The 21,669-nt window shown below is 42.4% G+C and overlaps 1 protein-coding gene across 1 annotated transcript; it reads left to right on the forward strand.

The window, feature by feature from the left end:
• The first annotated feature begins 250 nt into the window (after window positions 1-250).
• On the forward strand, window positions 251-15,824 carry LOC140508166 (uncharacterized). The gene is made up of 5 exons (XM_072615940.1): window positions 251-391; window positions 1,960-2,112; window positions 8,053-8,179; window positions 9,500-9,595; window positions 13,080-15,824. The coding sequence occupies exons 2-5, from the start codon at window positions 2,080-2,082 to the stop codon at window positions 14,489-14,491; spliced, it is 1,668 nt and encodes a 555-aa protein (XP_072472041.1). The 5' UTR covers window positions 251-391; window positions 1,960-2,079; the 3' UTR covers window positions 14,492-15,824.
• Window positions 15,825-21,669: the final 5,845 nt, after the last annotated feature.

Below are 21,669 nucleotides of genomic sequence, written 5' to 3' on the forward strand. Positions count from 1 at the left end.
AGCCTGGTTGCGATCCAGATGGAATCAGAGCCCGGGGGAGGAGTTTGGAGGCCTGGGAGGGGTCTGGGGCAGGGGAGGGCTCATGCCACCGAGGAAGGTAATTGATGTGATGGAGGGTAGGTCTTGGGGCGGAGAGGCAGGCGGGGTTCTGAGTGCCTGACCCTGGGTGTGATTGGAGGAAACGGCCCACCCTGGGGCTTCGGGGGCGGGCAGAGGGTGGGAGGACCCTCCCCATGGGGCTGGCTGAGAACAGGAACTTGTGCTGAGGTGGCTCCGCCTTCTTCCTTTCCTGGGAGCCTAGATCTCTCCCCCATAGTCGAGATCTAGCCGCCTTCTCCAGGACCTGAGATCTCTGCCTTCTGGACGCCAGCTGTGTGGGTGCAGGTCACAGGTAGGTCCGAGCCCGGCCCTCCCAGCCTTGCTGGTTTCTGCTGGCTGTCCCTACCACTGGGGCTCCTCCTCTGATCACATGGTCTGTCTGTGCCCCCCTGGTCCGATTCCCCCGCCCAGGCCTGGCTGCAGGACAAGCTTCCCTCTGCCAACGCTTTCCAGACTCCCAATCACCTGCCAAATGAGCAGGGGCAGCCTCCCCAGGCTTAAGATGGGGTCACCCTTTCCCCAAATTCAAACCTTAGGCACCTGGACCCAGGAATCCTGTCTCCCTGCCCCCATTTTCTGTTCGGAACTCAGTGGTTCTTCCTTCAGACCTAGCCCCTGGAAGGATCCAAAGTTCTGCCTGCCCTGAGAGTAAGTATTAAAGATCTTATCCAGAATTCCGATGACAAACCAGTGAAGTCAGGACAGGAATTGGATTTTCGGATCCTGGTGTCTATAAGTAACTGGCACACCTGGCCAGGGGAAAATACAGCTTTTTACTCCCTTTCCCCAACGCAAATCCCGCCCCTGATGGCCCAGTAGATTGGGGAGGAAGGAGGTTGAAAAGGTTGTTTTCTGGCAAAAGACGATTGTCAACCAGTGGGAGCTGAGGATTTAGCTCAGTGTCCACAACAAAGGTGCCGCTGTCCGAGGTGACCTGGACTTAACAGACCTCTTTCTTAAATGGAGCTTCACCTGGTCTGGCAGTTTTGTTTTTTTACAGAGAGAACAAAGAAAAGGGGAATCCTGTTTAGATATGTTAATCCCCCACAGCTTTCTTTTGCGATTAAGTTAGCCTTAAGCATCCTGTGGAACGAAAATCTAGTCAGTTCTTACCTGGGGACCCCACTTTGGATGCTGGAACCTCCTGGTCCCCCTTACCTGGACCTGCAGCTGTTGGGCTCTTCCCTATCAGACCCCAGCCACTGGCTCCCAGGGTCTGGTCTCCCTTAAGAGGCTCCAGGCCTGAGCTCTCCCAGAGGGTCCCAGGAGTCCTCATCACCTCCTACTTAGACTCCAGGACACAGTTCTCCTGCTCTCCCAGGCTCAGTGTCCCCCTGGAGCCCTTCTGTCCCTGCAGTGTCCCTGAGCTCCCTACCTTGAGCTGAGGTGGAATGTCTTCCTGCCAGACCCTGCCTGGGCTCCCCTGCCCCAGGCCTCCTGCTTCCCTGCCCCTCTTCTTTCAGAGCCCTCAGGTTCTGAGCTGGATCTCCCAGCCTCAGGCTTCCCCTGGACATTCCCTGGGGGCTCCATCCCAGAGCCCTCCCCCTCCCCCACTTTCCTAAGGTACCCTTCTCTCTAGGTCAAATCTATTGTGTAGATAATATGTATGTATTGGTTGGGGAGAGGGGGTGCAGAGAGGGCAGAGGACCAGCTGGAGGGAGATCTCTCATTTAGAAGCCACTGAGATTCTGTCTGTTCTCGTCCCCCCTGGGATCCCAAGCCCCTTCTGAATCTCTGAAGGAGAATGAGGGAGGGGAAGGGGACAAAAGAGGAGGAGAAGAGGCTGGGATCATCTACCATTCCTGTAGGTTAGTGTCTCTATCCTGAGGGTGGGGCTTGACCCTCTGTCAATCCCTATAGCCCAGCCTGCTGCCTTGGAAGAAAAGGGAAAGACTCTGCCCCTCTAGGATCCTCCCTCTCCAGCTCAGCTTGCAAGAGCATCAAGACCTGGCCCAAGCAGGGAGTCTGGAGCCAGAGGGAATGGCCCCTGGAAGCTCCAGCACCCCAGCCCAGGTGAGTGTGCTCTGTCCGCAGACTTGACCAACATCAACTGAAGAAGCCATTTCCATAGACAAAGAGGGATTGTCTCGGAAGCTGCAATCCCCTCCCTATGGAGTGTTTACCAAAATAGGCAGAAAATTGAGAACAGTAGTAACAACACTGCCCTGCTCTCTGCTGCTTCTTGAACTGATCCAAGACACTTGGCATCATAAGCACTAACTCCCCCCATCCCAATGGCTGCCCTCCCATGTGTAAGGTTTCCCTCAAGATCCTGGAGTCATAAGAACGACCACTTTACTCATTCCTCTCTGTCCTGTAGGGATCTTGTCTCTGCTGCCTTTATCCATGCCTAGCACCCCTCCCCAATGACATAGAAAAACATTTTTTATTCCTGTTTTGAGTTCCCAGTTAATTCTCAACCATCCACCTTCCTCTTACCCCTTCCTTAGATGGGATGCAATCATAAATAGGTTATACATATTCAGTCCTGTAAAGCATTTCCATATTACTCATTTTGTGAAAGAAAAGTAGAAGCAAGAGAAAGAAAGTGAAAAACACTATGTTTAGGGCTGTATTCAGACTCAGTTCTTCCTATAGAGAGGGACAGCATTGCTCATCATGAGCCCTTTGGGGTTGGCTTAGATCCAGGTATCCCTGAGAATAACTCAGTTATTCAGTGCTGTTCACTATACAGTGTAGCTTTTACTGTGTACATCCTCCTCCTGGTTCTGCTGACTTTACTGCATCAGTTCATGTAAGTCTCTCTGAGTGTTCCTGAGATCCTGCCTTGTCAATACTCCAACTTGTTAAGGTGTTCCCCAATTAATAGGCATCTCCTCAATTTCCAATTCTTTGTCAACACAGAAAGAGCTATTATAAATACCCTTCTCTAAATAGTCCCTTTCCTCTCTCTCTTTTTAAGAAACCTTTGTGTATACTGACTTACCAGTGTTATTGCTGGATGAAAGCCTATGCACTGTTTCATAGCCCTTTGAGGATAATTCCAAATTGCTGTCCAGAATGGTTGGATCAGTTCACAAGTCCACCAACAGTGCATTAGTATCCCTGTTTTCCTACTTCCCTCCAAGAGTTATAACATTTTCCATTTCTGTATTATTACGCAATTTAATAGGTGAGGAGATAACCTAGAGTTGTTTTAATTTGCATTTCTCTAATCAATAGGCATTTATAGCATTTTTATATGACTACAAATAGCTTTGATTTCTTTGTCTGAAAACTGTCTGTTCATATCCTTTGACCATTTATCATCTGGGTCATGACTTGTATTTTTATAAATTTGACTTAGTTCTACATATTTGAGAAATGGGGCCTTTATTAGATACTTGCTGTAAATTTTTTTTCCCAGTTGTCAATTTTCCTTCTAATCTTTCATTAATTTTGTTTATGCAAAAAAACCTTGTTAATTTAATACATTTGAAATTATCCATTTTACATACAGTAATGCAGTTTATACATGAGTTCATTTCATTCATATTTACAGTTATGATAACTGTGAATTTCTCTCCATCTTATTTTCCCTCTATCCTCTCTCTCTCTTTCTCACCTTTCACCCTCTCTCCCCTCAGTGGTGCTTTGCTTCTGACCATTGCCTCCCCCAGCCTGCCCTTCCTTCTATCAATCCTGATCCCCTTTTATTCCTGTCCCTTTTTAATTCCCTATAGGATGAGATAGATTTCTATATGGAACTGAGCATGTTTGTTATTCCCTCTTTCAGCCAATTTTCATAAGAGTAAGGTTCAGGTCCTCCCTTCCCACCTCCCCCCTCCTTGCCTTCAGTGTAATAACTCTTCTTTACTGCTCTTGTGTGAGATAATTCACCCCCTTCTTCCTCTCCTTTCCCTCTTCTTGGAATGTAATTCTCTTTCTCACCCTTTAATTTTCTTTTTTTGAATATCATCCCTTCACAGTCCACACACTCTCAATGTATATTCCTTCTAATTGCCTCAATGGTCATAAATGTCCTAAGAGTTTAAGGCGTCCTCTTTCCATGCAGGAATATGAACAATTTGACCTCACTGAATATCTTCTGTTTTCTTTTTCCTCTTTACATTTTGATGCTTCTCTTGGGTCTTGTAGGTAAAGGTCAGCTTTTCGTTCAGCCCTGGTCTTTTTGTTAGGAATGTTTGATTGTCCTCTATTTATTGAATGTCCATTTTCCCCTGAAGGATTTTACTCAGTGTTTCTGGGTAAGTGATGCTTAGCCTTCATCCTAGTTCCTTGTCTTACAGAATATGATTCCACATTCTCTGATTTTTCAATGTAAAAACTACTCATTTCTGTGTTAGCCTGACTCTGGCTCCATGACCTTTAATTGCTTCTGTCTGGCTGCTTATACTCTGTTCTCCTTGACCTGGGAGCTCTGAGATTTGGCTGTAATGGTCCTGGGAGTTTTCATTTTGGGATCTTTTCCAGGAGGTGATTGGTGGATTCTTCCAATTTCTACTTTACCCTCTGGCTCTGAGATATCAGAGCTTTTTTCCCTGATAATTTCTTTGCCCAGAAAAGACCAAATGGGCTCATGGAGGATCAGACATGACTGAACAACATAACATCCATATAGAATGTCTTGTAGAGTGTGCTGTAAGATGCTGGTCTAATCCTAATGTCCTTAGCTGTTACCAGTAATGTGATGATTGAAGAAAATCCCAAAAGACTGATGAGGAAGCCCACTATCCACCTCCAGAGAAAGAACAGATATTGTTTGCATACAGACTGAAGCAGCTATTTTCACTTTCTTTCATTCCTTTTTTTTTAATTTGCCTGTACAAAATGACTAAGATGGAAATGTTTTACATTATTGCACACATGTAACCTATACCTTATACTGGGGGGTGGGGGAGTGAGGGAAGAAGGGATAGAATTTGGAACTGAAAACCTGAGAATAAACAGCAAATACTAAAAAAATTTTAATATGAAATTGGGGGGAAAATAAAAGATTTTTTTTTAAATGTGAGGAAAAAAAGCAAATAGAAGTTCACCATTCAACACTCCACCATGCATTGATTACAGCAATTTGAGAAATTTTGAATCCTCTGAATAAGTTCCTTTACCTTGACAGTGTATTTTCCAGTATGTACCTGGCAGTATTTTCCTCCAGTTGATGAAGTTGTGAAAAGAATAGCTTTTAAATCAGTTAGTATTTAATTACTTTGATTTATTTTTAGTTTCCTTGTAGGTTTAAGTTCCTTTTTTAGGAAAAGTTTGCCTTCACAGTTAAGCCAGGCTAACATTGACGTTCTCCTCAGTCTAGGTTGCCTATAGATTTAGTGGATACACAGATTGATAAGACTGTCATTTAGTAGTAGATAATTTATATTAAAACATAATTCTTTGTAGGAGTAAAATAGTCATGGGATTCTAAGGCTCTTTTCAAAAGCTAAATTCCCCTTTCTGGCTGCTGCAGAAAGGGCATTGAGAGAAGGCTGAGTTTCTCTTTCCAGTCTTAGCGATTGGCTCCTTTTCATTTTTTCTTCAGCTGGGGGTTAAGTCTACCTTGAGTAGTGGAGTCTTCTAAGGTTGGGTTTCCCTTTGTCACAGCTCCAGGATGGGGTGTGACTGCTCGTCAGAAATCACAAGCTCCTCTTTTTCAGTCTTTCTTCAAACTATAGATTCCTTTACAGCATTACTTTTGGTTGCAAAACTCATCAGCTGCAGAGCAAGGACCTCTGGGGAAATCTCATTTTGACAGACAGGTTCACAGACAAGGATGAATCTGGGTGATGAAAACCCTGGAGGATTCAGTAGCCACTGACTTAACTCATCCAATTTCTTTATTTTCAAAACATGTCTCCAAAGATGGTTGTAATGTTTTCTTCCTCTTGTTATAAAAATAAGCTCTCCTTTGTCACCAGTTACTGAGGAATTCCTTAGTCGACCTTACTTAAAGGTAACCTGTCAACTCTTACAATTAAATCGTTATCTACTAGCAAATTTTGTGCCTCAGATTGTTTTCTATTTCAGATAACTCATTTTAACAGTTGATGCCTGCTTTGCCAGAGATAGTTCAGTGCTTGAAAGGCTGCCAAGAAAAGTATTGGACAGAAGATTGACTACCAAAATGAAGGTCTCCAAAGCTGTTATGCTGATCTCATTGTTGTATGCCTGGGAGCGCTGAACAGTCTTCCAGTGCTATGCCGGGAAACTGAATGTAATAGTAATTTAAATGGAAAGATCTTTGTCATTCATTATTAGACCCATACGATTTACTTATATCACCTGGAAGCCTAAGTCAAATGTGGTAGAGGAGCTTCCTGAAAGGGTGGAACAGAAAAGGTAGAGCAGAACCCCGAGGAAGTGAATGACTGCAGTCTGATCAGAGAGGAGAGGACATGGGCAGGCATGCAGCAAGGCTCAGGCTCATGAGTGTTTGCTTGTGAGAAGGCCCAGGCTGAGAAGGGGAGGCCTGGGAATGACTTTGCCGCCTGCAGTGATCATGTTTATTAACTTTTTGGTCGCTGTGACAGATTTTGCTTTTTGGTTCTGGGTTTTGGCTTTCTAGTGTCTAAATAAATGTTTTTCTTCTGCCTTCTATATAGAGACTCTTTTACATTTTGTTGTTGAAAACTACGCTGGTATATTCACAGTCACCACCAGTGCTGTGAATATTGCCTTGGCAATACACTGAATCCCTTCCATTTGAATTATCTTAGGAAGATTCTGAAGTTCACCTGACAAGATAATGTACTGGACACTGAGGTCCTTCCTCAAGTTAGACTGCCAGGCATTCCCCTTCTACTGCAGAGAGCAGAACTCTGATAAACTGGCCATGTTGTTCAAATGCCAAAAGCATGTTTGCCTAAAAGACTCTTTCATGGAGAACTCATGCAAAGAAGGTGCTCATACTGTGGTCAGAAGAAAGGATACAAGGACATTCCCAAGGTGTCTCTGAAGAACTTTGTAATCATTTGTGAGACATGGGAGACACTGGCAAAGGACCACCCAGCATGGCATGTCCACATCAAAGAATGTACTGTGCTGTGTAAGCAAAGGAGAATTGAAGTAGCTCAAAAGATTGAAGAGATGTGCAAAATTAGAGCCATCTCCACCTCAGATACTCACATGGACTATTTGTGCCTGACCTGTGGTGGAGCCTTCTGGGTCCCGTTAGTGTGATCATCCATGGTCAGACATACCTTGACCCTGACATAGTGACATCATTTTGGTTCACTCTGATCAAAAAGAACTAGAAAATGACCAACTATGGGAACCATGTATTAAAATAAAGACATACATAGTATTGATGAATGAAGGAATCATAAATCAAAGGCATGAGATGTTTTGGCCATGACACGTCATCCCCAGGGTAGCCTTAAGCAATGAAAATAACAAGTTAACTCTCCTTCACTTGGCTGGAAAGTCTCATATCCCTCAGTTCAGTCCAGATTGTAATTCCTGTGTCTTATGAATCCATTTCATGTTTTATCTAGAGAAGACTTTTTTTCACCTCAGGAAATAAACTAGATCTTTTCTTTTTCTTTCCTCTTCTACAGTCCTGCATAAATCCCCCAGATCCCCAGAACACACTGTCCTTGCAACCTTCTCACACATTCCTCACACAGTTTGCTTTATAACACATCACTTCTATCAGTTCTGAGAAGACACAAATTTCACATTTTCCCTCTTTCTCTTCCACATGGTCCTCTGACCTCACAGATAAAACACACACTTTGTCTCAGATTCCATAGGGAGGCACATTCCATAGTAAGACCTTTCCCAACTTTATTCCATCTGGCCACATCAAACCCTTTTCTCAATATTCCACTGGGCTCTTGATGACTGTGGTGTCAAGTGTTGACTGACACTCAGCAGGGGTATGACCTCTGGGTCAATCCCCTTTCTCTGCTTCTGTTTCCTCCTCTCCCTTGATAAGGGTCAGACTACACAAATTCTGGATCTCTTTCAGCTCTAAGTCTTCTGATTTTGATTATTTAGGAGTCTGTGACTTTCAAGGATGTGACTGTGGACTTCACCCCAGAGGAGTGGGGCCTCTTGGACCATCCTCAGAAGGAGTTATACAAGGAGGTCATGCTGGAGAATGCTGGGAACCTACTCTCCCTGGGTAAGGACACTTCCCCTGACCTCTCTGAGTCTGCTATAAGAGGGAATAAGTCCATTTCTGAGTGTGCTGGCTTTGCAGCATTTATCACTTTCTAGAAAGGGAAGAGTGCTGGTCTCCTGTGGCCTAGAAACAGGGGCCTCCTGCTGCCTGGGTTTCCTATAAAGGGTCAATACATTGTGTGAATAGAACATGGGAGGTTTCCTGGTTGCTCCTGTCTCTTGCCAGTTCTAGGGAGGTTGAGGTCCAAGATCACATCCGTGTTGAAGCATCTCAGGTGTGGAAGTCATCCCCCATCAGTCAGTCCAGCCTCTCCCTGGTCATGAATTATGTTTGCTCAATATCTACACACTGCTCAGGTGGCTTTGCCCTGTACCCCCTTCCTCTTTGGAAGGGGCCAAGTGAGAAGCCTCAGTTTGTAGCTCCCAGCTCCCAGCTGTACCTAGTAGGGCATGTTTCTCCTTCCTCTTCCTTTCCATTGCCCCCAATTCCAGCCCAGATGGTGGGAAAGGAAGGAAGGGCATCAGCATTGCTGTTCAGCTGCTGTTCCCCAGCTGTTGTGCTCAGTACTTTATTTACAATATGATGTCATTAGGTGATATTATTATCCCCATTTCATGTTTGAGAAAATGGAAGCAAACAGAGGGTACATGACTTTTCCAGGAGCACACAGTTACTCTCTAAGGCTGGATTTAAACTCTGACCTTCCTGACTCCAAGCCCAGGGCTCTGTCCACTGCTCTTCCAGCTGCCTCTTAATTTTTTGATGATGGAAGCTGTGCAATGGGTCCATCCTCTTATGAAGAAGGGGCACCAAGACCAAATTTTCTTACTTCAAACTGGTTCCATGATCTTCTCCCCAACACTCTCAAAATCAATGCTATTGAAAACTTGCTTGAGGAGTTCTGGGAACCATCCTGTGACCTTGCTTACCAGCTCTTGTCACTGGCAGAAATAGCAGACTGGCCCAGAATCAGAATTTGACTGAGGTTCATTGAGTTCCTCAGCAGGAGAATGTCACCAGCAGAGACAAAGACTCCCTGAAGGAACAGGACTAAGGTTTCTATAGGTTTCAGGGAGTGAGGAGCAGGGGAGGGGCCAGGGCGAAAGCTGACTCATCAAGGTCCCTTTGGCTGGAGCCCAAGGCTGATCTGGCATGTCCTATTCTGGGTTACTTGCATTACAAGCATTAATGGGAGAATAAGCCAGATGTGAGTGAACATGATGGAGTGATTCTCAAGTTTTGCATGCACACTCTTTTCCCTAAAGAGAACTGAATTACAAAGTTTTCTCTCCATCCTCATTCCTGATTCCCCATGTCCAGGGCTGCCAGTTCCCAAAGAAGATCTGCTCTCTTATTTGGAGGGAAGGGAAGCACCATGGCTGGTGGAGCAAAAAGGCTCCAGAAGCTGCCATCCAGGTGAGTGAGGGGAAACCAGATATGAGAGGTATGGTTACAAGAGGCTGCTAGGTGTGGGGGTAAAAAAAAGTGCTAGATTTGGGTACAGGAAGACCCGACTTGGAATTCTTTTTGAGACATGTTTTATCAGTGGCAACCTCAATGAGTCACTGAACCACTGAGCCTCAGTTTTTCCATTTGTAAAAACAGGGAGTTGGGCATCATGGTCTTGAAGCTCTCTTCCAGTGATAAATCTCTGATCCTATAAAGAGGCAATGTTTGGAATTTTGGGGCAGAAACTCCCCTGAACATGCAAAAGGGGTTAAACTTTCCAGATTGGGTTCTTTCATAGACATTCTTCAAGTCAATGAACATTTATTAAGGGTCTGCTATGTGTCAGACCCTCTGCTAAACACCAGGAGTATACAAGATGCAAAGGACATCACCTGCTGTCCTGGAGCTCACAAACTGGGGGCAGACAACATGCCAACAACAGTGTACAAACCTGTCATGGACAGGACAAATTGGAGTTCATTGAGTGAGGGAAGGCCCTAAGGGCAGTGGATTTATCAGCTTTGAGACATTTGGTGATTTGGGGGAGAGGAGTTTCCATTGAACAATGAAACTGGGAACTACACTGCAGGGAATTTCAGAGAAACCAAAGGAGGGGGAGACACTAGTTGTAAATGGGCATCACTAATTATTTAGCTATGAAATGAAAGAAAGGTGTAGGGAAATATTTCTCTGGTTGAATTGATCAAGTGATTTTGTTTTGAGCATTAGAGAGAGATGGTTTGATTTGTGGCAATGTGTTGATTTGTGGCAATGGGGAAGGAATCCTTAGAGCAGGAGAGACTGAAGAGTAGGGAAATAATGGAAACATGGGAGAGGCAGTATACAGAGGAAGATGACATGCTGGAATGGAATGATTTTACACAAAGCAAAAAGAGTTTGCTTTAGCTTGCAGAGGGAGGACCTTGTCATCTGATAGTGGTGTCAAAAAGGAAAAGAAGGCACCTGATCTATGGGAGGGGAAGAGGATCAGATAGCTCTTGTTAAGTATCCAATTATTTTCAATGAAGAATGAGGCAAATTTCTCTGCTGAGGATGTGAGTGGGCAGTAGACAGTGTGAGAAGAATGAAAAGACTGGGAAAAGGTGCTATGGTGAATGGGATCGAGAGCCAGTTATGTGGTTTTCACTCATTTCACTTGTTTCTGACCCTTCACAATCCCATCTGGGGTTTTCTTGGCGAAGACACTGGAGTGGTTTGCTATTTCCTTTTCAGGCTCATTTTGTAGATGAGGCCAAGAGGCCTCAGTGACTTGACCAGGGTCACACAGCTAGTAAGTACCTGAGGCTGGATTTGAACTCGAGTCTTCCAGATCAGTTCTTTATCCACTGAACCATCTAAGTAACCCAAAGGAGTCACTTAGGGAGATGTCAAAGGATAGCCTTGCCACAGTGAGGGCCACACTGAGAATATGTAGCCCAGATGTGTAGTGGTCCCAGGTAGCCCGGTTTTATGATTTTCTTGCCATTCAGCAGCATCTAAGTAGTAGGAAACGCTGCTACCTTACTTAGCATTAATCCAAGGCTCTGCTTTATAGAAATCATCAACCTGTGCCCTTGCCCTGATCTCTGAGGCTCAGTCTTTGGCATGTTCTTGGACAATCTTGGCCAGATTCATTGAGTTGACAGCCACTCTTAGTTGGGGAACTGGGAGGGGGAAACTCCAGGTATCCTTAGTCTGAGAAGTTTCAGGAGCCTAGAAAAAAGTGTTTGTGATCTCCATTATGCATCTGGTCAGTTCCCATCAGAGTTAGAACTAGATGAAGGTCACTGACTGTAAGAGATAAGGTGCAGGAAAGAGCCAGACACACGACTGAGACCAGAACCTGCATTTTCCAACTAAGACAGAGATCAGAGTGCAGGGCCTGAGGTGGAGCCTGGGGCCTGATGTCAGCCCTGGGCCCTGTCAGTCAATATGCATGGATTAAGTACCTCCAGTTTTCTTGGCACCTTGTTAAACTTCTGGAAAAGATAAGTCAGTCCCAGCTGTCAGAGAGCTCCCAGTGTGGCACAGAAACATGGAGATGTTTGAGAAAAAACCAAAACTTAGGAACTTCAGTGTTAGCTGCTCCAGTGAAAGGAGAGTGAAATGTAGTTCAGTGGAATATATGAGAACTCAAAAGAGTGAGACTACTAATAGTTTAAGAAGGAGCAGACAATTAGGGAGCAAAGAGTCAAAATCCAAACAAGAATGGCAGAAATTTCAGGCGCAGCTCAGAGGTATCGTGAGTTCTGTTGCAGAGCACAGCAGCAAACAAAGCAAATATTGCAATCCAGTGAGTAACCTGAATTTTTTGGTTTCTCACTGTGTAGAAAAGTTATGTTTACAGTCCTATTGTCCATCACATGTGCAGTACAATATTGTATATGTAAAAATTTTACATAATTATATTTTAAAATATTTTCCTGCTGATAAAAGTTGTCATCAGTGGCTTCAGAGAATCATCATCGTGTGTGTGGGAGCTGCTCTGGCCCAGTGTTGAGGGCTGCTGACTCATCAGGGTTCTGCTTGCTCAAGGCTGGCCGTGGCTGGGGCAATTGGAACTTTGCCACATTTATTGACTCTTCTTTTTCCTTGAATTTAAAGCCCCATTGAAGGTCATTCATTGGTCTAATTGCTGCATTTCAGGAAACAGGAAAATGCAAAGGGAGGGAGAGAACATTCAACTTGCATTAATGAAGTATTTTTCCTTATTATTTTATTTGTTTTGAGTGTTCTACAATCACTTCCATATAACTTAGATTTTTTTCCCTACCTCCTCCTCTGTACTCCCTCCCTTCCTGAAATGGCATACAATTTTATATAGGTTCTACACATGCATTCCTATTAAGTACACTTTCACGTTAGTCATGTTGCCTAGAGGAATTAAAATGAATGGGAGAAATCATAAAACAAACCAAAACATAATACAAAAGAAAATGATCTGCTACATTCTGAGATTGCATTCCATAGCTCTTTCTCTGGATGTGGAAGGCATTTTGCCTTCAGAGACCACTGGGAATTTTGAAGTATTTTTTCTTAAGAAAACAAAAGAAAAGAAAGTACAATGGAGAGCCATTGTCTAGTACTGTGGACAGAGCATGCTCACTTTCAGGGTTGGAGTTCTATTCTCAGCTTCAGGGATGTTGGACAGGTCACTGAGCCATTCTGAGCTCATGGTCTGAGCTGAGACTGTAATGAGAATTTCTAGGTCTGCCTGAGGATTCAATGTGATTGTGTGAGAAGCTCTTTGTAAATCAAGTTATCCTACGGGTGTGAGCTAATGGAATTTTCAAATGATGCATTCTGTCCATTGAACTTTGCAGACTTTACACTTAGCCTGGGGAATATAGATCATTTAGTTTACTTTCTGGCAATGGAGGGAAGGGCTTATAATTTTATATATGTATACAAGTATCTGTATATAAATTTTATTGTCTTGTTTTTCTTGCAGAAGGAGACCTTAGAATCAAAATGAAAGAGATTACTAACAAATTAAGCAATTCTGTGAAAGAAACTAATAAGGAAGGTTTAATACAGGTTGGTCCTTGTGACTTCAATGGGAGACAGATCTGTAATGTACCTCATAAGATCCACGCAGGAGAGAAACGTTTTGAATGTAATCACTGTGGAAAGGCTTTTCGTGGGAGTTCCAGTTTTGTTGTACATCAAAGAATCCATACTGGAGAAAAACCTTATGATTGTGATAAATGTGGAAAGGCTTTCAGATACAGCTTTTATCTTGCTGCACATCAGAGAATCCATACTGGAGAGAAACCTTATGAATGTAATCAGTGTGGAAAGGCTTTCACACAGAACTCCTCTCTAACTAAACATCAGAGAATTCACCCTGTAGAGAAACCTTATAAATGTAATCAATGTGGAAAGGCTTTGAAAAGCACCTCTGAACTTGATGTACATCAGAAAATCCACACTGGAGAGAAACCTTATGAATGTAATCAGTGTGGTAAGTCTTTCAGAAAGAAGTCCGGTCTTGTTGTACATGAGAGAATCCACACTGGAGAGAAACCTTATGAATGTAATCAATGTGGAAAGGCATTTAAACAGAGGTCCCATTTTACTTATCATCAGAGAAGCCACACTGGAGAGAAACCTTTTGAATGTAGTCATTGTGGAAAGGCTTTCAGTGGCAGCTCCAGTCTTGCTGAACATCAGAAAAACCACACTGGACAGAAACCTTATGAATGTGATAAATGTGGAAAAACTTTCACAAACAGCTCCAAACTTGCTGTACATCAGAGAATCCATACGGGAGAGAAACCTTATGAATGTCATCAATGTGGAAAAGCTTTCACACAGAGCTCCAAACTTGCTGTACATCAGAGAATCCACACTGGAGAGAAACCTTATAAATGTGATAAATGTGGAAAGGCTTTCAGTTACTGCTTCAGTTTTGCTGTACATCAGAGAATCCACACTGGAGAGAAACCTTATGAATGTCATCAATGTGGAAAAGCTTTTACACAGAGCTCCAAACTTGCTCTACATCAGAGAATCCACACTGGAGAGAAACCTTATGAATGTGATAAATGTGGAAAAGCTTTCACAAGCAGCTCCAAACTTACTCTACATCAGAGAATTCACACTGGAGAGAAACCTTATGAATGTAACCAATGTGGAAAGGTTCTCTATTACAGCTCCAGTCTTGCCGCACATCAGAGAATCCACACTGGAGAGAAACCTTACGAATGTAAGCAATGTGGGAAGGCATTTAAACAGAGGTCCCATTTGACTTATCATCAGAGAAGCCACACTGGGGAGAAACCTTATGAATGTAAGCAATGCGGGAAAATTTTCACGTTCAGCTCCAGTCTTGCAGTACATCAGAGAAGCCACACTGATTAGAAACCCTATAAATGGGATAAATGTGTAAAGGCTTTTAGTTGCAGCACCAGTCTTGTGGCAAATCAGAGAAGCCACACTGGAAAGAAACCTTATCCATGCAATAGGTGTGCAATGGCTTTCCAGCAGGTGACCCATTTTTATGGAAATACTTTCAGACAGAGGTGGCATCTTGCTCTACTTCAGAGAATCCATACTGGAGAAAAAAATTTTTATTGTAATCAGTGTTTCATTGTTTTCTTCTATTTCTCCACATTCTTTTTGAAGAAAATCTTGTCTCTCCTTGCTCTTCTCTGGAACTCTGCATTCATTTGGGGAAATCTTCTCCCTTTCTCTTTTGCCTTTCCCTTCTTTCTTCATCTATTGGTAAGAACTCCTCAGGTGCCATTTTGTTTTTCTGCTCTTTTTCTTCAGAATGTATTTAGTTGCTGCCTCCTGTACAATATTAAGAACCTCTGTCCATGGTACTTCAGGCACTCTGTCTACCAGGTGTAATCTCCTAAATCTATTCATTACTTCTACTTCATATTCATAAGCAATGTTATTTAGGTCATACATGAAGGTCTGATGTTTTCCCCTATTTTTTCCATTTGAATCTGAATTTTGCAATAAGGAGCTCATGATCTGAGCCTGTGAGCTCCAGGTCTAGTTTTAACTGATTGTATAGAACCTCTCCACATCTGCCTTTTTTTTCCCTAGAAAATGTTTTAGATTTTTATAGAACTGAGTGACTTAGGACCCTTTAGAATCAGTGGTTGGAAGATAGACTTGTTACTGTGATGTTGAATGTTTGCCTTGTATTTGAACAGTACTTGATTATACAGTAGAAAAATTTTGCTAGAGATAAAACTTATGGATCTAATTAGCAAAGTTAGGTCTCTTCTTCAAGACCTCATTAGATTTCCCAGTATAAGAGACCTCCTTAAACTCCTATAAATGTCGTGGCTTTACCCCCTGAGATCCTGATTTCTCATTACTCTTCAATCACATTCCTTTGAATTCATATACTGTGATTTCTTTAGCTTTTCAGTAATTGATGGGTACTCACTTTGTTTCTTGTTCATTGCTGGCACAGAAAGTTCTGGTGTAAATATTTTGGTAACTGACTGTAGTCAGTCTAGAGTTTTACAATCATAACTGAACAAAATGATTTTCCTTTTAAATAATTTGAAAAACATATTCAACTGAATTGATGTCATTTGATTGGCAGCAAGCTTTTGTTTTAAGTCAAACTGTTAAAGAAATGTGGCTCTAGTGTTTAAAAATTGCTAAATATTTAATTGTATATATTTGGCTTTAGAAGTAATAATATTAACGGTTTGGGAAAAGTAGAAAAGACTTGAAAATTCTCCTTCTTTGTGAATGAACCAAATGCTTTGGTACCTTCTCTTTGGGCAGAGTCAACCAAGGTCAACACTTAGCAGCCCTGGGAAAGAAGAGGTTGTCCAATTCTAGAGTAATGCAGTGCTTTACTGAGTAATTAAGACCTCTAAGAGCCAAAGGAGGATTTGGAGAGAGGGAATTTTATAACTTTGCTTATAATATCCAAGTTTTATGAGAATTTGTCTGACCTATGATTATGGAAATTATGAAAATCCATCTCAAGTATTATGTATGGCAGTTACACCTTTGAACCAACTCAAGCTCAACAGATTCTGCCAGATTCAAAAAGAAAGTAGGAGAGAATTTGCAAACAACTACACACGTTTACACAAACACACACATATATATACATATATACATACATACATACATAATCACTAGGAGATATAGTAGACAGAGTGCTGGACCTGGAATCAGGAAACCTGAGCTCAGATCTGACCTCAGACCCTAGTTAATTTGCCTCTGTTTTCGGTACTGTAAAACAGAGGTAACAGGACCTAAGTAATGGGGTTGTGGTTCTGATCTGATGAGATAATATTTGTAAAGTGCTTGTGCCTGGCACAAAGCAGGCATTTAAAAATGTTTGTTTCCTTTTTTCCTGCATACAAACTATATACAAAGTAAAATGAAGAAAAAAAACCGAGATAGTCAACCAAGGAAACCTTCTTGCAGAAGATGGGATTTTGGTGGAGACTTGAAGGCAGTCAGTGAAACCAAGAAGCTGAGACAAGGAGGGACAGCATTCAAGACTTGGGGGGAAGAGGTGGGAATCTGAAAATGCTGAGTTAGGAGATGGAGAATTGTGTGACAAGAAACAACTCAGATAAAGTCCAGTAAAAAAGTAAAAAATCTATTTAGTTCTGTTTATGCCTAGTACCTAACATGATTATATAAATTTGCCATAAAAGAAGAATCAGGGACATAGCTTCACAGTAAGGGGATAATGGTTCCCTAAATTCATCTCAATTCCTGGCAAATTGCATTGAGCCAGGCTTAAAGTTAGCCAGATGGAATATTTTCCATTCAAGAAGAAATGTCATACTGGAGAAACTGAGTCAGAGGAATTCTTTCTCACCTCATGTTGTGAATTTCTCTGAATTTTTCCCATGAGAAGTCCACCAACAGTTCATGGATTTCAGTCTCATAAGGTTACATCATGGATTATGGGTTTAATAGAATTCTTTGATGAGTGTTCCTAGAGTCAGATTCAGAAGAATATCAGTTACAGTCTCATAAGGTCTTAAAGAGCAAGTTCCCACAATTAGCTTCAGGTGGATTCAGCTCTCAGGGATCACATATACTTAACAAGTACTGACTGTAATTACACATGGGCAACAGTAAGAGATTCATCATGAAAAATCACAACTTAGGATATAACTAGTACTCATGGTAAATAGATGCTTTTTCATCCCTGGGGTCAACATTACACAAGTGACTTTGCTTTAAGATGCTTCTTTACAAGCAACAAAACACTTGGCATGGTGTATATAAATAGAACACTCCCAAGTTGTGTGCCAAGAACAGCTTATTAGAAAAGTTGTCTACAGTATAACAAGTTTGGTTATTAGCCATGTCCAAATGGATATGAACGTAGACTACTGCCCCAAGAATCCATTAAAAATGGGAACATCTTTGAGGCTGCATGCCCTTCAGGACATGCTCTACTCACCGATTCTAATTCTAGGTCAAATAACAAATATGAGTAAAATCAGGTTTCTTGTTAAGTTAAACAAAATAGTTCAGAAGTGACTCCTCTTCATTAAGATAACTGACCATACTAAAATCCTATTCTTTAAAGCATAAACAAAAGAGATTCCTGATTTTAACCTCACAACTATATTTTTGTTTCTTAAGTTTCTCTACCTTTATCTAATTTTGCTTATATCATAGCGAAAGAATGAGATACTTTAGGTACTGAATCTTATACATATGACAAATTCAAGCACTAATTAACTCTTGCTTAGGACATGGAATGGCTACAAATTCAGACCCAGAGAGCAAGCTCTTTCACCCTTTAATCATCTTATTACGGTTATCCAGATGCCATAGATCTAATCCAGTGACTGATGGATAGATCTGGTATTGCAACAGCAACTTTCACTGTTTGCCTGCCCTGATAATAGAAATCTCCTATGAGGCTTAAGAGCAGGGACACGACTGTAGCAGCATCAGAACTGGTCCTTAAGGCCTCCTCCACTATAAGCATCCTAGATTTCTTGTATGTGGGAAAATGAATCAGAAAGAAGCCGATTGAACTTAGCCTTCCCAAGGCAACCTCCCTACCTGGTTCCCAGGGATAGATCATTCATTAGTCTTAGATCTCAGATGTTGCTTCGATAGAGCTGGTGACTACTGAGATTTTTCTTTAAACACCCAATTAAGGTGGGTCCAAGGACACAACAGACCCAAGAATAAAACTCAAAAAGAACAATTCAGGTTTCCCGGAAACTTTCTCCTGAGCCACAATTGTTACCAATCCCATCAAATAACTGCAGTTAATTGACTTACAAGTAAAGTTTACCAGGCCTTCTAAAAGTCACACAAAAGATCTTCCTTAAACATGTAAGTTTTTTTTTACTTAAACATTCCTTCCTAAAAATATTTCTGCCTTAAAAAACAGCTTAAAACATATCCTGATGTTTAAAATGTAATCACTAAGCTTCCACAAAGTAAATCAGTTGGAAACATATAAACCAAGCCTGCACAACATAGTGGGCCACTTACAGTCTGTGTGCTGCTTGTGGTCTGGTCTGCAAAAATGCAAATCCCTCCACAAAACTGAGCACACAAAGTTGCTTTAGGGCAGGCCTACCCAACATGGGGCCCTTCTGGGCCCTCCAAGGGCTTACAGGCAGCCTGTGAGCAATGCAGATGATATAAAACATGACTTCAGAACATCCGGGCCCCTGGACCACTTGGGCCAGCTGCAGGCAGCCTTTGGGCCATATATTTGGCAGGCGTCATCTAAACTTACAGATATCTGTTATTCAACCATAAGTCAAAAATAAATCCCTAAAATAAGCATTTTTCAGAACTAGTTTGGTATCATTGTCTTTAAGTATCATAAATAAATCCCAAAAGTCTCATAATGAGAGAGAGTGAAGGTAGCCAAGATGAGATTTGGCAGCTGACTGGGTATGTGGTATGAAAGACAGCAGTGTAGGACAGTGACAGCCCTGAGAAACTGGGAGACAGGAAGATGGCAGTGCCTTCCAAGGAAAGAAGGAAGTTAGTAAGACAGGGGAGGTGCAGAGTCAAAAATCTGTGTTCAGGTTTGAGCAGGTTAGTGTTAAGCAGTCTTTGAGACAGTGAGTTGGAAATTTCCAAAAGGCAATGGGAAATGGGACTGAAGCACAGAGGAGGGATTGAAGTTCCTAGATCACAGAGTCATGAGTATAGAGGTGATCATTAAGTCAATCCAAGAGGGAGAAAAGCTAAGGATCCAGAGATGGGCCCTCAGGGTTGGGGAATGTGCACTGTTTGTGTGGAATGTGGTCCATGGTCCATCAAAGAAGACTGGGAAAGTGTGGTCAGACAAGCAGGAGGTAAAGCAGTAGGGGAAACCCCCAGAGTAAGCACCCAGGAGAAGAGAGTAGTCAACACTGTCCAGTACAGAGAAAGGGCCACCAGTCTGGGCCATTTAGAGTTCATTGATAACCTTAGAGAGAACAATTTTATAGGAGTGAGGGAGAGAGCAGCCAGTTTAGACTGATTTGTCAAGAAATTTGACTAAGAAAAAGAGGTAAGAGAGAAAGATAGACTGAGGGCTGGAGACGGTTCCTTATGGATGGAGGAGGCAGGTGTATTTGAAGGCAGCAGGAAAGGACCCAGCTGGGAGAGCAGGGGTGAAAGTTTGAGAAATTGAGAAGAGTGAAGATCCAATGCCCATATAGAGGGCTGGCCTAGGCAGAGAGAGAAGGGAAGCCTCCTGAGAGGAGGGAAGGAAGCTACCACATCACATGGAAGGGTTTGGATATGGAGAGAATGGGAGTATGTAACCATTCAATAAACCTTTCATAAGTGCCTACAACATGCCTAGCACTATGCTTAGGGCTGAGGATTAAAAAAAAAAAAATGTAAACAAGCCTGAGCCCTCAAGGAGCACCCCTAATAATGAGGGAAAAAACAAGCAAACAAACAACTTGCCAACAAGCTCTAGACAGAATAAAACTAAGGAAAGACACTGGCAGAAGAGTGGTTGGGAAAGGCTCCTTGTGCAAAGAGAGATTTTATTAGGGACTTGAAGATAACTGGAGGCAGACATGAGGAGAAGAGGTCTATTGGCCATGGAGGATGGCAGAGAAATTTCCTGGAGCTGAGAGAAGGAGAATTGTCTTCCTGGAATAGTAAGGAAGCCAGTGTCATCAGATGCAATACAAGTAAGGTGTAAGAGGAATGAAAAAGGAAGTGGTGCTGAGCTCACAAACAATTATCAATGCCAAAGGATGTTGTATTTGATCTGGGAGGTTGTAGAGAATCACTGGAGACCATGGAATAGGCGAGGGACAAGATAGGATCCTTGATTTAGGAAAATCACTGTGCTGGCAAATTGGAGCATGCATTGGAGTGGGACAGTCTTGAACCAGGCCAACCAACCAATCAGCAGGCTATTGTAGAAATCCAAGGGTGAGGTGATAAGGGTCTGCATCAAGAAGGCTGGAGCATCAGTGGGGGAGGGGTTGTATTTCACAGATGTTGCAAAGGTGAAAGTGGATAAGATTGGATGAGAGAGGAGTCATAGAGGAGGCCTTGGTTGTGAGCCTGAGGGACTGGAAGGATGGTGTGGCCCTTGACAAGAATATGGCAGAGAAGGAGAAAGAAAATGAATTCAATTTCATACTTGCTGATTTTGAGACCTCTCAAATTAGTTATCTAGTTGGGAGGCAGTTGGGAGCAGAAGGGGCCCAGCTTGAATGAGCTCAACCTTTAAAGTAAGACACAAGGTACCCAGATGAGAGTGATTTTGTGGAATGATGAATTAACATTGCTTAAATGGCTACTGTGAGCTAAGCTCTGTACTAAGGACTAGTCAAACAAATCTGAATAAATACAAATAGTGTCTAACCTCAAGGAACTGGCCATCTAATGGTGAAAGATAACATCCTACAAAAAAGCAGGAAATGGGAAAGGGAGAAGGTACCCAATATGAAGGCAAGGGAGAAAAGTGACTCTGAGAAGGTCCCAAAGTGATTGAGCCAGGTCAGAAATGAAGAGATATCTGAGATAAGCTTCCTCCTTAAATGGAGGTTGGGAGTTCATAGCACAGCCCCAGGGTGGTAAATGATATATGTAGAAAGACAGGGAAGGAAAGAGATTTGGAATAGCTTCTCTTGTGAGTGATTTCTTAGAGACATCAATTTGGAATTAGTTATTAATCAATAAAAAGGAGTGAGTGTCCCCCTATATTGAGAGACCATGCTATGAATAAATACTATCCAAGAGACCCTAATATAAAGAAAAAGTTGATAAATTCTAGGGAATCCCCCAAAATGGGAAAGAATCAATACATTCATTACCTGTTCAGAAGTTAATTAACAGAAAAAAAAGGTTACAGATGAAATATGGTTTCCAAATAGAGCATAAATCAGGTGTTTTCAAGAAGAAATCAGGGCACCTAGATGGTAACAGAGGAGCTAGTTGCGCAGTGGATAGAGTGCCTGGCCTTGAGTCAGGAAGACTGCTTCTCCTGAGTTTAAATCTGGCCTCAGAAACATACAAGCTGTGTTACCCTGGGCACATCACTTAATCCTTTTTGCCTCAGTTTCCTCATCTGTGAAATAAGCTGGAGAAGGAAATGG

The sequence above is a fragment of the Notamacropus eugenii genome, chromosome 5, assembly GCF_028372415.1.
Source record: "Notamacropus eugenii isolate mMacEug1 chromosome 5, mMacEug1.pri_v2, whole genome shotgun sequence".
Lineage (NCBI taxonomy): Eukaryota > Metazoa > Chordata > Mammalia > Diprotodontia > Macropodidae > Notamacropus > Notamacropus eugenii.